General features: G+C 49.1%; 1 protein-coding gene across 1 annotated transcript in view; it reads right to left on the bottom strand.

Moving 5' to 3' along the window:
* The window catches only part of OTOG (otogelin), a 706,015-nt gene that overhangs the window by 136,933 nt on the left and 548,237 nt on the right, over positions 1-20,845 (bottom strand). The window contains 2 exon segments of the mRNA XM_030202446.1: positions 18,239-18,349; positions 19,225-19,329. Of these exon segments, the coding sequence (XP_030058306.1) occupies positions 18,239-18,349; positions 19,225-19,329 (216 nt within the window).

The following is a 20,845-nucleotide window of genomic DNA, read 5'->3' as shown; positions in this document are numbered from 1 at the left end:
GGTCGCCCAAATCGGCATAATCGAAAGCCGATTTTGGCCGTCCTCAACTGCTTTCCGTCGCAGGGACAGCCAAAGTTCAAGGGGGCGTGTTGGCACTGTACAGAAGGCGGGACGGGGGCGTGGTTAACGGGCGTCCTCGGCTGATAATGGAAAAAAGAAGGGCGTCCCTGACGAGCATTTGGCTGACTTGGTCCCTTTTTGTTCATGACCAAGCCTCGAAAAGGTGCCCGAACTGACAGATGACCACCGGAGGGAATTGGGGATGACCTCCCCTTACTCCCCCAGTGGTCACCAACCCCCTCCTTCCCAAAAAAACTAATTAAAAAACATTTTTTTCCAGCCTCTATGCCAGCCTCAAATGTCATACCCATCTCCATCACAGCACTATGCAGGTCCCTGGAGCAGTTTTTAGTGGGTACTGCAGTGCACTTCAGGCAAGCGGACCCAGGCCCATCGCCCCTACCTGTTAAACTTGTGGTGATAAATGGGAGCCCTCCAAAACCCACCGGAAACCCACTGTACCCACATGTAGGTGCTCCCCGTTACCCTTTAAGGGCTATGGTAGTGTTGTGGGTAGTGGGTTTTGGGGGGCTCAACACCCAAGGTAAGGGAGCTATGCACCTGGGATCAATTTGTGAAGTCCACTGCAGTGCCCCCTAGGGTGCCCAGTTGGTGTCTTGGCATGTGAGAGGGGACCAGTGCACTACGAATGCTGGCTCCTCCCATGACCAAATGGCTTGGATTTGGATGTTTTTGAGATGGCCGTCCTTGGTTTCCATTATAGGCCCTTAAAGATGGGTGCCCAGTTCGATTATGCCCCTCCATGTTACTATGTAATTAACACCAATAGTTGATTGTTAACATCCAAGTATTGCTTGTTAATGGCTCGTTAACCAATTATGTAGCATGCACATCTCAGGATCTAATCCAAATTTGGGCGACCTTTATAGAATCAGGGGGTTATAAAAATGGAGAATGCACATATAGATTTTTGTCCTGCCTAAGTCCCACCCATATCATATGTACTCTAGGCACCCTTGAAATAGTTGCATAGGGTAGATCTTCGCGTGTAAATAGTGGCTTTCTGTAATTACCACTTACACATGTATGTCATCTATAAATGCCACTTTTACACATGGATATGCTTCTTTAATAAGGACCATAGGCACCCATGTGTCTTATAAAATAGCTTCACATAAGCTGCACAATGGCTACTGAAATGCACCACAGTATACTTACACCTGTTTGGGACTTGATGTAAATGTAAATGACTGAAGTATCTGCATTTATTTATTTAGTAGGATGTATTCACCACCTTTTTGAAGGAATTCACTCAAGGCAGTGTATAGCAAGAAAAAGTCAAACATAAGCAATAGATAATTACGGCAGTAAATAGGTGCATATTTATAACCTACATCTGAGCTTCATGATTCCAACTGTGCTTCACTCAACCTATACTACCAAGCAAGCCTACATGTAAAAGTGCATGTCTTCTTTCCATAGTGCATACTTTTATGAAGAGAGACTTGCTGACCTGAACATGTATACCCTGGAGGAAAGGAGGAACAAGGGTGATATGATACAGATGTTCAAATATTTGAAAGGTATTAATCCGCAAACGAATCTTTTCCGGAGATGGGAAGGCGGTAGAACGAGAGGACATGAAATGAGATTGAAGGGGGGCAGACTCAGGAAAGATGTCAGAAGTATTTTTTCAACGGAGAGGGTGGTGGAACGCTTGGAATGCCCTCCCGCGGGAGGTGGTGGAGATGAAAACGGTAACGGAGTTCAAACATGCGTGGGATATGCATAAAGGAATCCTGTGCATAAGGAATGGATCCTCAGAAGCTTAGCTGAAATTGGGTGGCGGAGCAGGTGGGGAAGAGGGGTTGGTGGTTGGGAGGCTAGGATAGGGGAGGGCAGACTTATACGGTCTGTACCAGAGCCGATGATGGGAGGCGGGACTGGTGGTTGGGAGGCGGGAAATACTGCTGGGCAGACTTATACGGTCTGTGCCCTGAAAAGGACAGGTACAAATTCAAGGTAAGGAATACACATATGAGTTTGTCTTGGGCAGACTGGATGGACCATGCAGGTCTTTTTCTGCCGTCATCTACTATGTTACTATGTTACTATGTTTTACAAGCAGCAACACAACAATAGGAGGCAGGGTCAAATGCTCAGGGGCACATACTCTATGGGCCTTCTGCACACGTGAAAAATCCTTTAGAAAATTAAATTCAAGCGTTCCTTTTGGAAAACTGCCCCTTTACTACTACTACTACTACTACTATTTAGGATTTCTATAGCGCTACAAGGCGTACGCAGCGCTGCACAAACATAGAAGAAAGACAGTCCCTGCTCAAAGAGCTTACAATCTAATAGACAAAAATAAAGTAAGCAAATCAAATCAATTAATGTGTACAGGGAGGAGGAGAGGAGGGTAGGTGGAGGCGAGTGGTTACAAGTGGTTACGAGTTAAAAGCAATGTTAAAGAGGTGGGCTTTCAGTCTTAAACATATAAAGTCTTTTCCAAAACCACCACAAATGTTTGTTCATTTTATTAGTAATGACTGAAAGTGTCTCCATTTCTAGAATGTGCTGAAAACTATGAAACCTGTACAGAAAAGTTTGATGTGCCTCTCTTCTTCCACTGTCTACCCACAAGCAGTAGATATGGCAGTAAAGCGAATGCTACATACCTGTAGAAGGTATTCTCCGAGGACAGCAGGCTGATTGTTCTCACTGATGGGTGACGTCCACGGCATCCCCTCCAATCGGAATCTTCACTAGCAAAAGCCTTTGCTAGCCCTCGCGCGCCGATGCGCACCGCGCATGCGCGGCCATCTTCCCGCCCGAAACCGGCTCGTGCCGGCCAGTCTCATATGTAGCAAGAAAAAGAGAAGGGAAGACACAACTCCAAAAGGGGAGGCGGGCGGGTTTGTGAGAACAATCAGCCTGCTGTCCTCGGAGAATACCTTCTACAGGTATGTAGCATTCGCTTTCTCTCCGAGGACAAGCAGGCTGCTTGTCTCAATGATGGGTAGTCCCTAGCCCCCAGGCTCACTCAAAACAACAACCATGGTCAATTGGGCCTCGCAACGGTGAGGACATAACTGAGATTGACCTAACAACTTATCCAACTAACTGAGAGTGCAGCCTGGAACAGAATAAACATGGGCCTAGGGGGGTGGAGTTGGATTCTAAACCCCGAACAGATTCTGAAGCACTGACTGCCCGAACCGACTTTCGCGTCGGGTATCCTGCTGCAGGCAGTAATGAGATGTGAATGTGTGGACAGATGACCACGTCACAGCTTTGCAAATCTCTTCAATGGTGGCTGACTTCAAGTGGGCTACCGACGCTGCCATGGCTCTAACATTATGAGCCGTGACATGACCCTCAAGAGCCAGCCCAGCCTGGGCGTAAGTGAAGGAAATGCAATCTGCTAGCCAATTGGATATGGTGCATTTCCCCACAGCCACTCCCCTCCTGTTGGGATCAAAAGAAACAAACAATTGGGCGGACTGTCTGTTTGGGCTGTGGTCCGCTCCAGTAGAAGGCCAATGCTCTCTTGCAGTCCAATGTGTGCAGCTGACGTTCAGCAGGGCAGGAATGAGGACGGGGAAAGAATGTTGGCAGACAATTGACTGGTTCAGATGGAACTCCAACACAACCTTTGGCAAGACTTAGGGTGAGGCGGAGGACTACTCTGTTATGATGAAATTGGTGTAAGGGGCCTGGGCTACCAGGGCCTGAAGCTCACTGACTCTACGAGCTTGAAGTAACTGCCACCAAGAAAATAACCTTCCAGGTCAAGTACTTCAGATGGCAGGAGTTCAGTGGCTCAAAAGGAGGTTTCATCAGCTGGGTGAGAACGACATTGAGATCCCATGACACTGTAGGAGGTTTGACAGGGGGCTTTGACAAAAGCAAACCTCTCATGAAGCGAACAACTAAAGGCTCTCCTGAGATCGGCTTACCTTCCACACGGTAATGGTATGCACTAATTGCACTAAGGTGAACCCTTACAGAGTTGGTCTTGAGACCAGACTCAGACAAGTGCAGAAGGTATTCAAGCAGGGTCTGTGTAGGACAAGAGCGAGGATCTAGGGCCTTGCTGTCACACCAGACGGCAAACCTCCTCCATAGAAAAAAGTAACTCCTCTTAGTGGAATCTTTTCTGGAGGCAAGCAAGACACGGGAGACACCCTCTGACAGACCCAAAGAGGCAAAGTCTACGCTCTTAACATCCAGGCCGTGAGAGCCAGGGACCGGAGGCTGGGATGCAGAAGCGCCCCTTCATCCTGTGTGATGAGGGTTGGAAAACACTCCAATCTCCACGGTTCTTCGGAGGATAACTCCAAAAGAAGAGGAAACCAGATCTGACGCGGCCAAAAAGGAGCAATCAGAATCATGGTGCCTCGGTCTTGCTTGAGTTTCAACAAAGTCTTCCCCACTAGAGGTATGGGAGGATAAGCATACAGCAGACCCTCCCCCCAGTCCAGGAGGAAGGCATCCGATGCCAGTCTGCCGTGGGCCTGAAGCCTGGAACAGAACTGAGGGACTTTGTGGTTGGCTCGAGATGCAAAGAGATCTACCAAGGGGGTGCCCCACACCTGGAAGATCTGGCGCACCACTCGGGAGCTGAGCGACCACTCGTGAGGTTGCATAATCCTGGTCAACCTGTCGGCCAGACTGTTGTTTACGCCTGCCAGGTATGTGGCTTGGAGCACCATGCCGTGACGGCGAGCCCAGAGCCACATGCTGACGGCTTACTGACACAGGGGGCGAGATCCGGTGCCCCCCTGCTTGTTGATGTAATACATGGCAACCTGGTTGTCTGTCTGAATTTGGATAATTTGGTGGGACAGCCGATCTCTGAAAGCCTTCAGAGCGTTCCAGACCGCTCGCAACTCCAGGAGATTGATCTGCAGATCGCGTTCCTGGAGGGACCAGCTTCCTTGGGTGTGAAGCCCATCGACATGAGCTCCCCACCCCAGGAGAGACGCATCCGTAGTCAGCACTTTTTGTGGCTGAGGAATTTGGAAAGGACGTCCCAGAGTCAAATTGGACCAAATCGTCCACCAATACAGGGATTTGAGAAAACTCGTGGACAGGGGGATCACGTCTTCTAGATCCCCAGCAGCCTGAAACCACTGGGAAACTAGGGTCCATTGAGCAGATCTCATGCGAAGGTGGGCCATGGGAGTCACATGAACTGTGGAGGCCATGTGGCCCAGCAATCTCAACATCTGCCGAGCTGTGATCTGCTGGGACGCTCGCACCCGCGAGACGAGGGACAACAAGTTGTTGGCTCTCGCCTCTGGGAGATAGGCACGAGCCGTCCGAGAATCCAGCAGAGCTCCTATGAATTCGAGTTTCTGCACTGGGAGAAGATGGGACTTTGGATAATTTATCACAAACCCCAGTAGCTCCAGGAGGCGAATAGTCATCTGCATGGACTGTAGAGCTCCTGCCTCGGACGTGTTCTTCACCAGCCAATCGTCGAGATATGGGAACACGTGTACCCCCAGCCTGCGAAGTGCCGCCGCTACTACAGCCAAGCACTTCGTGAACACTCTGGGCGCAGAGGCGAGCCTAAAGGGTAGCACACAGTTCTGGAAGTGACGTGTGCCCAGCTGAAATCGCAGATACTGTCTGTGAGCTGGCAGTATCGGGATGTGTGTGTAGGCGTCCTTCAAGTCCAGAGAGCATAGCCAATCGTTTTCCTGAATCATGGGGAGAAGGGTGCCCAGGGAAAGCATCCTGAACTTTTCTTTGACCAGATATTTGTTCAGGGCCCTTAGGTCTAGGATGGGACGCATCCCCCCTGCTTTCTTTTCCACAAGGAAGTACCTGGAATAGAATCCCAGCCCTTCCTGCCCGGATGGCACGGGCTCGACCGCATTGGCGCTGAAAAGGGCGGAGAGTTCCTCTGCAAGTATCTGCTTGTGTTGGAAGCTGTAAGACTGAGCTCCCAGTGGACAATTTGGAGGTTTTGAGGCCAAATTGAGGGTATATCCTTGCCGGACTATTTGGAGAACCCACTGATCGGAGGGTTATGAGAGGCCACCTTTGGTGAAAAACTTTCAACCTCCCTCCGACCGGCAGATCGCCCGGCACTGACACTTAGATGTCGGCTATGCTCTGCTGGAGCCAGTCAAAAGCTCGTCCCTTGCTTTTGCTGGGGAGCCGAGGGGCCTTGCTGAGGCGCACGCTGCTGACGACAGCGAGCACGCTGGGGCTTAGCCTGGGCCGCAGGCTGTCGAGAAGGAGGATTGTACCTACGCTTACAGAAGAGTAGGGAAACAGTCTTCCTTCCCCAAAAAAATCGTCTACCTGTAGAGTAGAGGCTGAAGGCTGCCGGCGGGAGAACTTGTCGAAAGCGGTGTCCCGCTGGTGGAGCTGCTCTACCACCTGTTCGACTTTCTCTCCAGAAATATTATCCGCACGGCAAGGCGAGTCCGCAGTCCGCTGCTGGATCCTATTCTCCAGGTCGGAGGCACGCAGCCATGAGAGTCTGTGCATCACCACACCTTGAACAGCGGCCCTGGACGCAACATCAAAGGTGTCATACACCCCTCTGGCCAGGAATTTTCTGCACGCCTTCAGCTGCCTGACCACCTCCTGAAATGGCCTGGCTTGCTCAGGGGGAGCATGTCCACCAAGCCCGCCAACGCCGCAACTTGTTCCGCATGTGTATGCTCGTGTAGACGCTGGTAAGACTGGATTTTGGCCACGAGCATAGAAGAATGGTAGGCCTTCCTCCCAAAGGAGTCTAAAGTTCTAGAGTCCTTGCCCGGGGGCGCCGAAGCATGCTCCCTAGAACTCTTAGCCTTCTTTAGGGCCAAATCCACAACTCCAGAGTCCGTGAGGGCAACTGAGTGTGCATCAGCTCTGGGTCCCCATGGATCCGTACTGGGACTCGATCTTCTTGGGAATGTGTGGATTACTTAGTGGCTTGGTCCAGTTCGCCAGCAATGTCTTTTTTAGGACATGATGCATGGGTACTGTGGACGCTTCCTTAGGCGGAGAAGGATAGTCCAGGAGCTCAAACATTTCAGCCCTGGGCTCGTCCTCCACAACCACCGGGAAGGGGATGGCCGTAGACATCTCCAGGACAAAGGCCGCAAAATACAGACTCTCGGGAGGAGAAAGCTGCCTTTCAGGGGAGGGAGTGGGATTAGAAGGCAGCCCATCAGACTCCTCGTCAGAGAAATATCTGATGTCCTCCTCCTCCTCCCACGAGGCCTCACCATCGGTATCAGACACAAGTTCACGGACCTGTGTCTGAAGCCGTGCCCGGCTCGACTCCGTGGAACCACGGCCACGGTGGGAGCATCGAGAGGTAGACTCCCTCGCCAGCATCGGCGAAGCTCCCTCCGCCGACGGGGAGCCTTCCTGGGAGGCGACCGCAGTCGGTACCGCAAGCGGCACCGATGTCGGAGACCTCACCCCGGGCAAGGGGCCAGCCGGCGCCTCACTCGACGGTACCGGTGGCGCAAGCACCCCCGGTACCGGAGGGGAAGGGCGCAACAGCTCTCCCAGGATCTCTGGGAGAACGGCCCGGAGACTCTCGTGCAGAGCAGCTGTGGAGAAAGACGTGGAAGCCGATGCAGGCGTCGATGTCAGAGTCTGTTCCAGGCGTGGAGGCTGTTCCGGGCTGTCCATAGTGGAGCGCATCGACACCTCTTGAACAGAGGTTGAGCGGTCCTCTCGGTGCCGATGCCTACTGGGTGCCGACTCCCTCGGCGACCCAGAGCTCTCGGTGCCGATATGGGAAGGGGACCGGTGTCGATGCTTCTTCGACTTTTTGGAACGAAGCATGTCACCGGAGCTTCCCGGCACCGACGAGGAGGACGTAGAATCCAGCCATCGCTTCCTCGGGGCCGAGGCCGAAGAAGGTCGGTCTCGGGGGGGCTGTACCGCAGGAGCCCTCAGGGTAGGGGGAGACCCACCCGAAGGCTCACCGCCACCAGCAGGGGAATGGACAGCCCTCACCTGCACTCCAGTCGAAGCACCACCGTCCGACGACATCAGCAGAAGTGGAGGTCCCGGTACCACCGACGCCGACGCAGCCTTCCGATGTCTCAGCACCGATGCAGAGGGTCGATGCCTCGATGCACTCGATGCAGTCGCAGCCGAGGACGGAGGTCTGGACGCTGTCGACGTCGATGCACTCGATACTCCCGATGCCGACGAAGAGCCCGAGAACAAAACGTTCCACTGGGCCAATCTCACTACCTGAGTCCGCTTTTGTAAAAGGGCGCACAGACTACAGGCCTGCGGGCGGTGCCCAGCCCCCAGACACTGAAGACACGACGCGTGCCTGTCAGTGAGCGAGATTACCCGGGCGCACTGGGTGCACTTCTTGAAGCCGCTGGGAGACTTCGATGACATGGGCGGAAAAATCACGCCGGCGAGATCAAAACTTGTGATTGCGTAAGGCACCAAAAAGAGGGGGAGAAAAAATACGACCCGAGGCCTCAAAAGGGCCTACCCCGAAGACGAAAAGAAACTTACCGGGGCAAAAACTGAAAATAGAGGTAAGGGAAAAAGACCGAAAAGGTCTTCTTCCGAAATCCCTTTTTTTTTTTAGCGAAAAGTCAAAAGAGACGCGCGAGGTCAACTTAAGGGGCGCGAATGGCGTAACACGACCGTACCAAGCGCGGACAAAAGAAGACTGGCCGGCACGAGCCGGTTTCGGACGGGAAGACGTCCGCGCATGCGCGGTGCGCATCGGCGCGCGAGGGCTAGCAAAGGCTTTTGCTAGTGAAGATTCCGATTGGAGGGGCTGCCGTGGACGTCACCCATCAGTGAGAACAAGCAGCCTGCTTGTCCTCGGAGAAATCCAATAATAGAAGAGTTGGAAACTCAGAAACATTTTACATTTTCCTGCTACAAGAATAAAGCTGGCATTTTCTAGAATTAATACTGAAGCAATGTACTTTACAAATCTAAGCAGTACCGCACAGAAGAACCTCATCGATGAATCTAAACCTTGATCAACTGGTAGTCATGTCATCAGCAGTTGGTGGATATTCTTTGATCATTTATTTATCCCGAGAAATGTCTCAGAATGGGACTAAGATGCAGATGATGTGGAAAGAACAAAACAGGGTTTCTGTCACATTAAAGGCCCTATTTACTACAGCGCAGTAAGATTTGCAGTTACTGCAGATTAACAGGCAAAATTAATGTGTAGTACTGCAAAGCCTCCACATAACTTGTTCATGGGGCTCCTAATATTTTGCCTTTAATTTAATGCAGAGAAAAGTTCTTTCTCTGAGAAGAAGCAGGCTGCTTGTTCTCACATGTGGGTGACGTCCGACGGCAGCCCCAGGATCGGAAATCTTCCTAGCAACAAAGCTTGCTAGAGCCCTCGCGCGCACATGCGCGCACCGCGCATGTGCAACCGTCTTCCCGCCCGTAGCTCGAACGTGCCTCAGTCTTTTTTTTTCCGAGGCTCAGTGCGGCTGTTTTTCGGCTGTTCTGCGCCCCAGAGAGAGCCCTCACAGCGTTTTCGTGTTTTCGCCGCTCTTTGGTTTGTTTTCTTAGCGAGTTGCTCACGTTGTTTCATTCTTTAAAAAAAAAGTTTACTTTTTCCTTTAATTCTTAGTTTATCCCCGTAAGTTTTCTTTCATTGTCGCGAGCGGCCATTTTGGCCGCCCGTACGGGATTTTTCCTTTTTTTGTGCCCTTCTTTTGGCACCATCGCGGATTTTGACTTTGCTGCCGCGATTTTTCCGTCCATGACCTCGAAGATCGCCAGCAGCGTCAAGAAGTGCATGCGGTGCAGCCGGGCAATCTCAGCCACTGATCCACACGCTTCGTGTATTCAGTGTCTTGGGGCTGATCATCGCCCCGACGCTTGTACTCTGTCTTCGCCTAAAAAAGCAGACACAAGCGTTGAGATTGGCTCAGTGGGAGCGCCTGTTCCGAGCCGTGCCCGGTCCTTCAGCGTCGACATCGGTAGCGGTAACGAGATCGTCGGAGACGGTATCGATGTCAGCACCGGAGAGTGCATCGATGTCAGAAGTGCAGGTAATGGCTGTCCAGAGACCTTCTCATGCTGGCAGCAGTGAGCCATCGAGTGGGTCTCCACCTGCCTCGAGGACTCCTGCGGTACAGGCCCCCTGGGACCGACCTCTTTCGGACCCGGCCCCGAGGAGGCGTGTGGATTCCACGTCCTCGTCGGTACCAGGAGGTACTGGTGACGTGCTTCGTGCAAACGCAAAGAAGCATCGTTATCGGTCACCTTCCCGTCACGGTACCGAGAGCTCCGGGGCGCCAAAGGATTCAGCACCCGTGAAGCGTTGATGCCGGGAGGACCGCTCACCCTCCATTCAGGAGGTGTCAATGCGCTCTTCTTCGGACAGCCTGGTACCGCCTCCGCGCCCCAGGCAGATTCTGACTTCGTCGCCTGTGCCGACCCCACAGCCTTGCTTGACAGACACTTTAGACGAGTGCCTCCGAGCCATCCTTCCAGGGATTCTGGAAGGGCTGCTGCAACCATCTGTTCCGGTACCGGTGGTGCTTGCGCCATCGGTACCGTCGAGAGATGCAGCGGTTGGTTCCCCGCCCGTGGTGCGGACTGCGACGCCAGTACCGCTTGCGGCATCGGCCTCGGCTGCCACCCAAGTTGACTCCCCATCGACGTCACTGGAGGGAGCTTCGTCGCCAGCGGCGCGGGAGTCTTCTTCTCGGCATCGCCATCAAGGACATGGTTCCTTGGCGTCGAGATGGGCCTGGCTTCGGACTGAAGTCAGAGAACTCGTATCTGATACTGAAGGGGAGGCCTCGTGGGAACCAGAGGAAGAGCCAAGATATTTCTCTGATGAGGAGTCATGTGGTCTTCCTTCTGATCTTACTCCTTCGCCCGAGAGAAAGCTTTCCCCCCCTGAGAGTCTGTCTTTCTCTTCCTTTGTCCGGGAAATGTCTACGGCCATTCCCTTCCTGTGATTACTGAGGATGAGCCCAGGGCCGAGATGTTCGAGGTCCTGTACTATCCTTCGCCACCTAAGGAATCGTCCACTGTTCCTCTGCATAATGTCCTAAAACAGACATTGCTGACGAACTGGGCGAAGCCATTAACTAATCCCTCCATCCCCAAAAAGATTGAGTCCCAGTATCAGATTCACGGGGACCCAGAGTTGATGAAAACCCAGTTGCCTTATGACTCTGGCGTTGTGGATTCTGCTCTCAAGAGAGCCAAGAGTTCTCGGGATTACGCCTCGGCTGGAGTCTAGAACACTGGACTCTTTTGGGAGGAAGGCCTATCATTCTGCTCGTGTCCAAGATTCAGTCGTACCAGCTCTACACGAGCATCCACTTGCGGAACAATGTGCGGCAGCTGGCGGACTTGGCCGATAAGCTCCCGTCGGAGCAGGCCAAGCCTTTTCAGGAGGTGGTCAGCCAGCTGAAGGCGTGTCGAAAATTCCTGTCCAGGGGTGCTTACGACACTTTTGATGTTGCGTCCAGGGCCGCTGCTCAAGGTATAGTGATGCGCAGACTCTCATGGCTGCATGCCTCTGACCTGGAAAATAGAGTCCAGCAGTGGATTGCAGATGCTCCTTGCCGGAGGGGATAATATTTTTGGTGAGAAGGTCGAACAGGTGGTAGAGCAGCTCCACCAGCGGGACACCGCCTTCGACAAACTCTCCCACTGGTCGCCTTCAGCATCTATCTCATCAGATAGACATTTTTATGGGGGAAGGAGGAATGCTCCCTATGCTTCTAATAGGCGTAGGTACAATCCACCTTCCCGACAGCCTGCTTAGGCTAAGCCCCAGCGTGCTCGTTCACGTCAACAGCGTGCGCCTCAACAGGCCCCTGCAGCTCCCCAGCAAAAGCAAGGGATGGGCTTTTGACTAGCTCCAGGCGAGCATAGCCGCCATAAAAGTGTCCATGCCGGATGATCTACCGGTCGGGGGGGGGGGAGGTTAAAGTTTTTTCACCAAAGGTGGCCTCTTGTAACCTCCGATCGGTGGGTTCTTCAAATAGTCCGGCTCAGATACTCCCTCAATTTGATATCAACACCTCCAAATTGCCCACTGGGAGCTCAGTCCTTCAGCTTCCAGCACCAGCTGGTACTTGCAGAGGAACTCTCTGGCCTTCTCAGCGCCAATGCGTTCAAGCCCGTGGCACCGGGGCAGGAAGGGCTGGGATTCTATTCCAGGTACTTTCTTGTACAAAAGAAAACAGGGGGCATGCGTCCCATCCTAGACCTAAGGGCCCTGAACAAATATCTGGTCCGAGAAAAGTTCAGGATGCTTTCCCTGGGCACCCTTCTTCCCATGATTCAGGAAAACGATTGGCTATGCTCTCTGGACTTAAAGGATGCTTATACTCACATCCCGATACTACCAGTGCACAGGCAGTATCTTCGATTCCGTCTGGGGACACGGCATTTTCAGTATTGTGTACTACCCTTTGGTCTCGCCTCTGCGCCCAGAATGTTTACAAAATGCCTGGCGGTTATAGCGGCGTCGCTGCGCAGATTGGGAGTGCATGTGTTCCCCTATCTCAACGATTGGCTGGTGAAGAACATCTCGCAGGCAGGAGCTCTACAGTCCATGCAGATGACTATTCAACTCCTGGAGCTACTAGGGTTTGTGATAAATTATCCAAAGTCCCACCTTCTTCCAGTTCAAAGACGAATTCATAGGAGCTCAGCTGGACTCCTAGACTGCTCATGCCTACCTCCCCGAGGCAAGGGCAGACAATCTTCTGTCTCTTGTTTCCTGGGTCCGAGCGTCTCAGCAGATCACAGCTCGGCAGATGTTGAGATTGCTCAGCCACATGGCCTCCACAGTTCATGTGACTCCCATGGCCCGTCTTCACATGAGATCAGCTCAATGGACCCTAGTTTCCCAGTGGTTTCAAGCTGCCGGGGATCTAGAGGACGCGATCCAGCTGTCCACAGGGTTTCTCAAATTCCTACATTGGTGGACAATTCGATCCAATTTGACCTTGGGATGTCCCTTTCAAATTCGTTTTAACCAGTCAATTGTCTTACCAACATTTTTCCCCGTCCTCATACCCGCCCTGCTGAATGTCAGTTGCACACATTGGACATCAAAAGAGCATTGGCCTTCTATCTGGAGCGGACAAGTCCATTCAGACAGTCCGCCCAAATGTTTGTTTCTTTTGATCCCAACAGAAGGGGAGTGGCTGTCGGGAAACGCACCATTTCAAATTGGCTAGCAGATTGCATTTCCTTCACTTACGCCCAAGCTGGGCTGACTCTTGAGGGTCATGTCACAGCTCATAGTGTTACAGCCATGGCAGCGTCAGTGGCCCACTTGAAGTCAGCCACTATTGAAGAGATTTGCAAGGCTGCGACATGGTCATCTGTCCACACATTCACATCTCATTACTGCCTTCAGCAAGATACCCGACGCGACAGTCGGTTTGGGCAGTCGGTGCTGCAGAATCTGTTTGGGGTCTAGAATCCAGCTCCACCCCCCTAGGCCCATTTTTGTTCTGTTCCAGGCTGCACTCTCAGTTAGTTGTTATTTTTCAGGTCAATCTATGTTATGTCCTCGCTGTTGCAAGGCCCAATTGACCATGGTTGTTGTTTTGAGTGAGCCTGGGGGCTAGGGATACCCCATATGTGAGAACAGGCAGCCTGCTTGTCCTCGGAGAAAGCGAAGTTACTTACCTGTAGCAGGTATTCTCCGAGGACAGCAGGCTGATTGTTCTTACCAACCCGCCCACCTCCCCTTTGGAGTTGTGTCTTCCCTTGTCTTTGCTTTGTAATTTGACTGAGGCACGTTCGCGCTACGGACGGGAAGACGGTTGTGCATGCGCGGTGCATGCACGTGCGTGCGAGGGCTCTAGCAAGCTTTGTTGCTAGGAAGATTTCCGATCCTGGAGCTGCCGTCGGATGTCACCCACATGTGAGAACAATCAGCCTGCTATCCTCGGAGAATACCTGCTACAGGTAAGTAACTTCGCTTTACTGTGCATTTACTGACCGGTAGATATCACCATGCAGTCAGACCACATAATAAACAGTCCTATCTTCAGGGGTTCCTCAAGACTCAGCTCTCCAGTGGCGGGAGGCGGGGATAGTGCTGGGCAGACTTATACGGTCTGTGCCAGAGCCGGTGGTGGGAGGCGGGACTGGTGGTTGGGAGGCAGGGATAGTGCTGGGCAGACTTATACGGTCTGTGCCAGAGCCGGTGGTGGGAGGCAGGGCTGGTGGTTGGGAGGCGGGGATAGTGCTGGGCAGACTTATATGGTCTGTGCCAGAGCCAGTGGTGGGAGACGGGGCTGGTGGTTGGGAGGCGGGGATAGTGCTGGGCAGACTTATACGGTCTGTGCCCTGAAGAGGAAAGGTACAAATCAAAGTAGGGTATACACAAAAAGTAGCACATATGAGTTTATCTTGTTGGGCAGACTGGATGGACCGTGCAGGTCTTTTTCTGCCGTCATCTACTATGTTACTATGTTTGGATGTTCAGTTTCGGCTTTATGCTGATGATTTGTAATTTTTTTTCCAATTAGCTCTACTGTTGAGAAGGCTTTTCAGTTTTTAGGTATATGCCTGCAATCAATACGCACTTGGCTTTTAGTTACTATTTAAAGACTGAAGTATTGTTTTATTTTGTGTTATGTCTTGTCTAAATGTTTGAAGAAAAGTGTGTTATTTGTTAAATTTTGGTGTATGTATTTTGGAAACCATCTAGAATTGTAAGATAGTGCAGTCCATAAATTTTTTAAATAAATGATAAATGAGGGTAAGGTATGGCACTAAATATCAACCGAATCCATATAACTTGTGGGTACTGCCACTGACCCACATATTTATTGTTTGTGCCAGGCACTGAATATCTGGATATAGATTAGCTGGCAGCAGTCAGTATTTATAAAAATATTGACTGCCACTGGCTCAGTACTGACCCTAAACTTTCCTTCCTAACTCCCTGGCAATACTGCTTATGAAGATATTGGGCCCGATATTCAGCTGGTGGCGATCAAAGTTTTGCTGACTACCACCAGTGTTAAACCCAAAAATTCAATACCAGGCCATGTTCAGGCTCCAGAATTGAATTTCCAGGTTTAGGGAGCCAGCTAAAATATAGCAGGGACAAAGAACAGGGAAAAATGCAGTAACAAGTGGTTTAACATGCAGAAACATGCTGTAATAAAAGTGAATTTTAAAGATTGTTTTTCAACTGTGCCTTGACCGACCAGTGCACTCCCGGGGTCTGTATCTTTAATTAGAAGTAATTCTGTTTAACTTTGATTGTGTGAAAATAAGTTGGAATGCAGAAGACACAGCTCTAATTAATTTGGTATCTGAAGAGGGGGATGGGGCCTGTTTTTGAGATCAGACTGGCCACCTGGACTGGGAAACATATGACCATATTCCCACAGTATGGCTCGTTTACCTAAACAGAGAAGCATCCTGTAATTTTCCTTAGCTCTGAACATGAGCCTAATAAAAAGGGGAGTGTCAGGTTTTCAAGGCAGAAACTAGGTTCGTGAGCCCTTGGACCACTGACGAGGAGTGGCAGTAGCAGGCAAAACCACCCCACACCAGAGACAAGGCAGAACTCTAACTGAAACAGCTAGACTTCACCTGCACTTGACCGCCCTTCCCCAGGAATTGAGCCCCTGGGTGCAGGCGGCCGGCAGGACTTACCGGACAGGGCAGGAACTGAATACCAACTAGGCTGAACCGAGACTGAGGGTCAGAGGGGAAAGGAATATACATGGGCAGCAAGGCAGGAAACTGGGCTAGGAGTCACAGACAGAAAAAACTACACAAAGCAGGAAATGGACAAGCTAAATGACAGGAACTGAAAGCTGACAAGCAGCCACTGAAACAGGGTACAAACACTGACAGAAAAGAGACAGGACTGAAAGCTGCAGAGCAGCCACTAAGCAAGAGACACAGACAAACAGAAACTAGACTAAGAATACAAACCAAAAACAAGACTAAGAAATAAACAATAAACCTAAGCTAAACTACACACAGACTAACTAGAAACAGACAAGGAACTGTACAAGAAACCAGACTAGGCAGAAGTGCAACAAGCACCAACAAGACAGGGGACCTTAGACGATGCAAAGACAAACACAGAAGTTTCCAGGTGATTAATAAAGTCCATCAGCAGCTGAAGTTCAGCTGCAGGAATCACAAGGCAGCTACGGGTGCCGTTCAGGCACAAACAAGAGAAGCAAGTCTGGCAGCCAGGAAGATCTGGACGGGACTGGGCTAAAGTCTGGAACAGGTGACAGTCCATAGCAGCCACCGGTTCTGGCCACCAAAGGGCAAGGTGAGCACAGACAAGGAAACAGTCACCTTCGTGACAGTACTTCCCCCTCAAGGCCCCCCCGACCTCCACGGGGAATTCAGGTCTCCATGGGTAACAATGGTGAAACCTACGTAGGAGCTTCAAAACATGACCAGGGGTAGCTGGGCTGGAGCTTGAACAGGGGTCAAGACTCGAACCCGGACAGGCATCAGGACTGGAACTCGGACTGGAAGCAGGACTGGAACTCGCCTCTTGGCTGGAGCTAGAACTTAGAGTGAACTCAATATCTTGACTGGATTCAGAACTCGGCGTGGACTCTGCAGCTCGGCTGGAACTGGAACTCGGCGTGGACTCAGCGGTAAAAGAAGAGCTTGGTAAAGGGATCAACAGCAGAAACTGGATTTTCAAAGGATCCAAACCAAAAGACACGCTCTCGCTCCGCTGCACCTTTGGGAGTATTCTTCAGGGCTGGATCAGACAAAAGTTTAACACGGTAATCATGGAGCGTCATAAACAGATCCAAAGCACACATTAGGTCGGGGCTGGGATCCGAACCGGAATCAGGAGCTGTACTGGGGCTGGAACACAGACTGCCAACAGGGAAAAAAGTCTTAGGCTGGAAACCCAGCTGGTAGGATGATCTTGCCGAGGTCATGGCCTTTGCATTCTGTTAGGTTTTCAAGGCAGAAACTAGGTTCGTGAGCCCTTGGTCCACTGCCGAGGAGCGGCAGTCGCAGGCAAAACCACCCCACACCAGAGACAAGGCAGAACTCTGACTGAAACAGCTAGACTTCACCTGCACTGGATCGCCCTTCCCCAGGAGTTGAGCCCCTGAGTGCAGGCGGCCGGCAGGACTTACCGGACAGGGCAGGAACTGGATACCAATCAGGCTGAACAGGGACTGAGGGTCAGAGGGAAAAGGAAATAGACATGGGCAGCAAGGCAGGAAACTGGGTAAGGACTCACAGACTACACAAGGCAGAAAATGGACAAGCTAAAGGACAGGAACTGAAAGCTGCCAAGCAGCCACTAAGGAAGAAACACAGACAAACAGGAACTAGACAAGGAATACAGACCAGAAACAAGCTAGGGAATAAGCAATAACCTAAGCTAAACTACACACAGACTAACTAGAACCGGACAAGAAACTCAGACAAGAAACTAGACTAGGCAGAAGTGCAACAAGCACACCAACATACCAGGGACCTTAGACGATGCAAAGGCAAACACAGAAGTTTCCAGGTGATTAATAAAGCCCATCAGCTGCTGAAGTTCAAGCTGCAGGAATCACAAGGCAGCCACGGGTGCTTTTCAGGCACAAACAAGAGAAGTAAGTCTGGCAGCCCAGAAGATCCGGACCGGTGAGCACAGACAAGGAAACAGTCACCATCGTGACAGGGAGTTTCTTTCAGTGAAGTGGGAGCTCATCTGTGAATAACGTACGAACTACGCAGAGAACCTTGTTTCCTGGTCAAAGAAGCTCCTAGCTTTCGCTGTGAACAGGGCCCCCCAGCTGATAAGAGCCTGGATGATGTAAGGACCAGTGATAATTGTATATAGTATATTATTGCTTCTTTTCCTGGTCTAGGAACTCTTAGCATTGCTTAGATGTAGAGACCAGTGATGTAATAATTGTTTATAGATAGGTATTGTTTCTTTTAGTTACATAGCTAATCATTGTGTGTATATAGCTAATCATTGTATATATCTTAATCATTGTAGATTTTAGCACCTCTAATAAAGGTCACATTACCTAATACAAATCCAAAAGAATCCACAGTAATTACTGAGTAGTCTGTGTTAGTAAAGCAGGCTGTAAATCCATAGCAGTATACATGCAAACTACCGCAAAGAGTAGCCTGTTTCCATACATGTTAAATACTTAACGCCCTTTAATAAAAGGGCCCCTAAGCATTACTTTGTGTGGATACCTGAGTATATCTAAGCGTTTGCAGACTTCAAACCTACCACAGATATAGGATACACAGCAAGTACCCTCCACATGAGCAGCTATCAATGTCTGGTCCTCATGGCAGGTTTGGGACTGTTCAGGAGGTTCACATTTCTCCGGATCACATTCTAGGTAAAACACAAGCATCATCAGCTTTTGTCTTTTTTTATTACATTTTAGATCAAACTCCAAAATGGCAAGAAAATATTGATAACATGGCAAGAAATATACAAATTAAAGAATGCGATAAATAAAGGAGGAAAAATCAATGCACCTATTTCCAAGCCCACATCAACAGAGAAGACTAGGAAGTGTAAAATGCAACAATCAAGAAGAATAATCCAGTGGGTTATCCCTTCACTTAATTGCCTGCATTACCATTTAGACCCTTTCCAACTAATCTGCCACCCAACATTCACAGGAAAAAGAGAAATGAAAATTCTAATTTAACCTACAACTCTTCCGGTTGTAAGGAATCAAAGAAAATAAATTGAGCATGCTGATACTTTATCAAACAATGGAACAAAAAAGCACCAAGGGCCATTCAAGCTTGGTATAGTCAAGTCTTTATTTATAAACCACATGGGTCGTGTTTCAGCGTCAAGCGCCTGCATCAGGGATCAATGGAATAAATCTATGTGTCAAAAATAATATCACATATAGAACTCATATGGTCAGCATATTGAGGCTGGTTAAGGATATTGTAAAAAGGAAGAAATGCATCACAGCACACTGGCATTCAGATTTTGGTGCCAAAACAAATCTGGATGCCAGTCTGCCGTGAAGCAATTGAAGAAACGTTTAATGTAATTTTATTAATTTTAATATATTTGTGAAATGATTGTAATTCATGGTGGTTATACTTTGCTAGAAATTGGTAGCTATCTTATATTGTTAGTCGCACTGAGCTGGTTTGGTTGTAGCAGAAAATAAGTTTTAATTGCAATTGTAATAGTTATAATCACTTTGATAAGTGGAGTACTAAAAAATGAATAGGACCTACCACAAGTGTAATTGGGACAGCAGGAGTCCTCTCTGTAATAGGTGACAAGTTTTTCCAGGCTCTTGCATTCAGGAATAAGACTCTCACATATGGTCTGATTGCACACTAAATACAAATGTACACATAAATGACATTATAGAAAAGCTCCAATATAAAAAGAAAACAACATATGCAGTGTCATGTAGAAAACAATGCGTTACACCAGCTTGCCACATCTGTCAATGAGTGTAATAATAATTAATCTTTGAGGAGTCCTTTCACTAAGTTGAGATAAGAATTGGTCTTAGTGTGCCCTTATACAGGTCTTTCCCATGCACTAGGCCATTTTTACTGTAGTTGTAGAAGCACCTTTGTTTTCTATTATTTTCATTAATGCCTGTGCACTAATGTTACCGTTAGTACATGGTCATTTAAAAAAATGACCATAGACATGCTTACTGCCACCTATTTAGGAGGCAGTAAGAGCTCCCACAGTAATCATGTGGTAAAGTAGATGCTCTAACTGATTAGCACAGGAATGCCCACTCCCAACCCCTGACACAGCCCCTCAACAAATTACAAAAAAGTAATTACCACAAAACTAACATGGAACACTTTAGTGCATCCCATGTTAAGCTATTTTTGCTATATAAAGCATGCATTAGAGCTTAACACAGCTTATTTATTTCTTTAAAATATGTATTACCTGCACAATCCAAAAGTACTTGGCGGTGAACAAATCAACATACATAATAAAATATAATAAAAAGATAAAAATACATCAAATCACAACACAACAAAAAGCTTATATACATAAAATATACTCAGTAGACCATAAACATAATGCTTCATCTGAAAGATATCCCTGCTCAAAATCATACTGATGTTATATTATTCTACTCATTCCATTTGCTCTTTAAGCTAACATCCAAAGGCCTGTTGAAACAGAAAAGTTTTCACACTTTGTTTAAACTCTGCACAATTTTGCAATGATCTCAATGAAGGTGGTAATCCATTCTAAAGTTTTGGATCAATAACTTTAAACACTGAAGATTGATATTCTTCAAGTTTAATGGTTTTAAAAGATGGTATTTCCAGTAAATTCAAGAACCCCTAAATTGTCAGAACTCAATTTTCGTTTCTGATATGTAGAGTAAAAAGAATTCTTCAGTAGTAGCCAAAAGAAAAAATACACATTTGTTTAGTTTAAAAAATAAACAAAGCCTATATGCTTCATCAGTTGTAGCATGTATTTGTTGTGAGGGCCCATAGGATCTGGCTCTGTGGGTGCTTGAGCACCCCTAATATTGAAAAAAATCTTTGTATATGTCCAGGAAGAGGTTATTTCCATTGGACTTAGAACCCCCAATAATTTTGAAAAGTTGGCTCATTTCTTATCTTCCAATGTTGAGTCATTTTGGCCATGCAAACACTATACCACAGTCTATGATCTGTCCTCCCACCCTACCTAATTTATGGCAGCCATTTTTATTTCTGTTCATCAGTCAACCTGATGAGATTGATGACACAACATTGTCTTAACCACACTGGATTTCAGCTACTAATGCCACTGTTGTCTTTGAACACAAGTCAATGGAGTGCAATATTTACTATTTATGAAAGCACACTCTTATAAAAGAGA

This window comes from Microcaecilia unicolor, chromosome 4, assembly GCF_901765095.1.
Source record: "Microcaecilia unicolor chromosome 4, aMicUni1.1, whole genome shotgun sequence".
Taxonomy (NCBI): Eukaryota; Metazoa; Chordata; class Amphibia; order Gymnophiona; family Siphonopidae; genus Microcaecilia; species Microcaecilia unicolor.
This window is presented reverse-complemented; position numbering and strand designations above follow the sequence as displayed.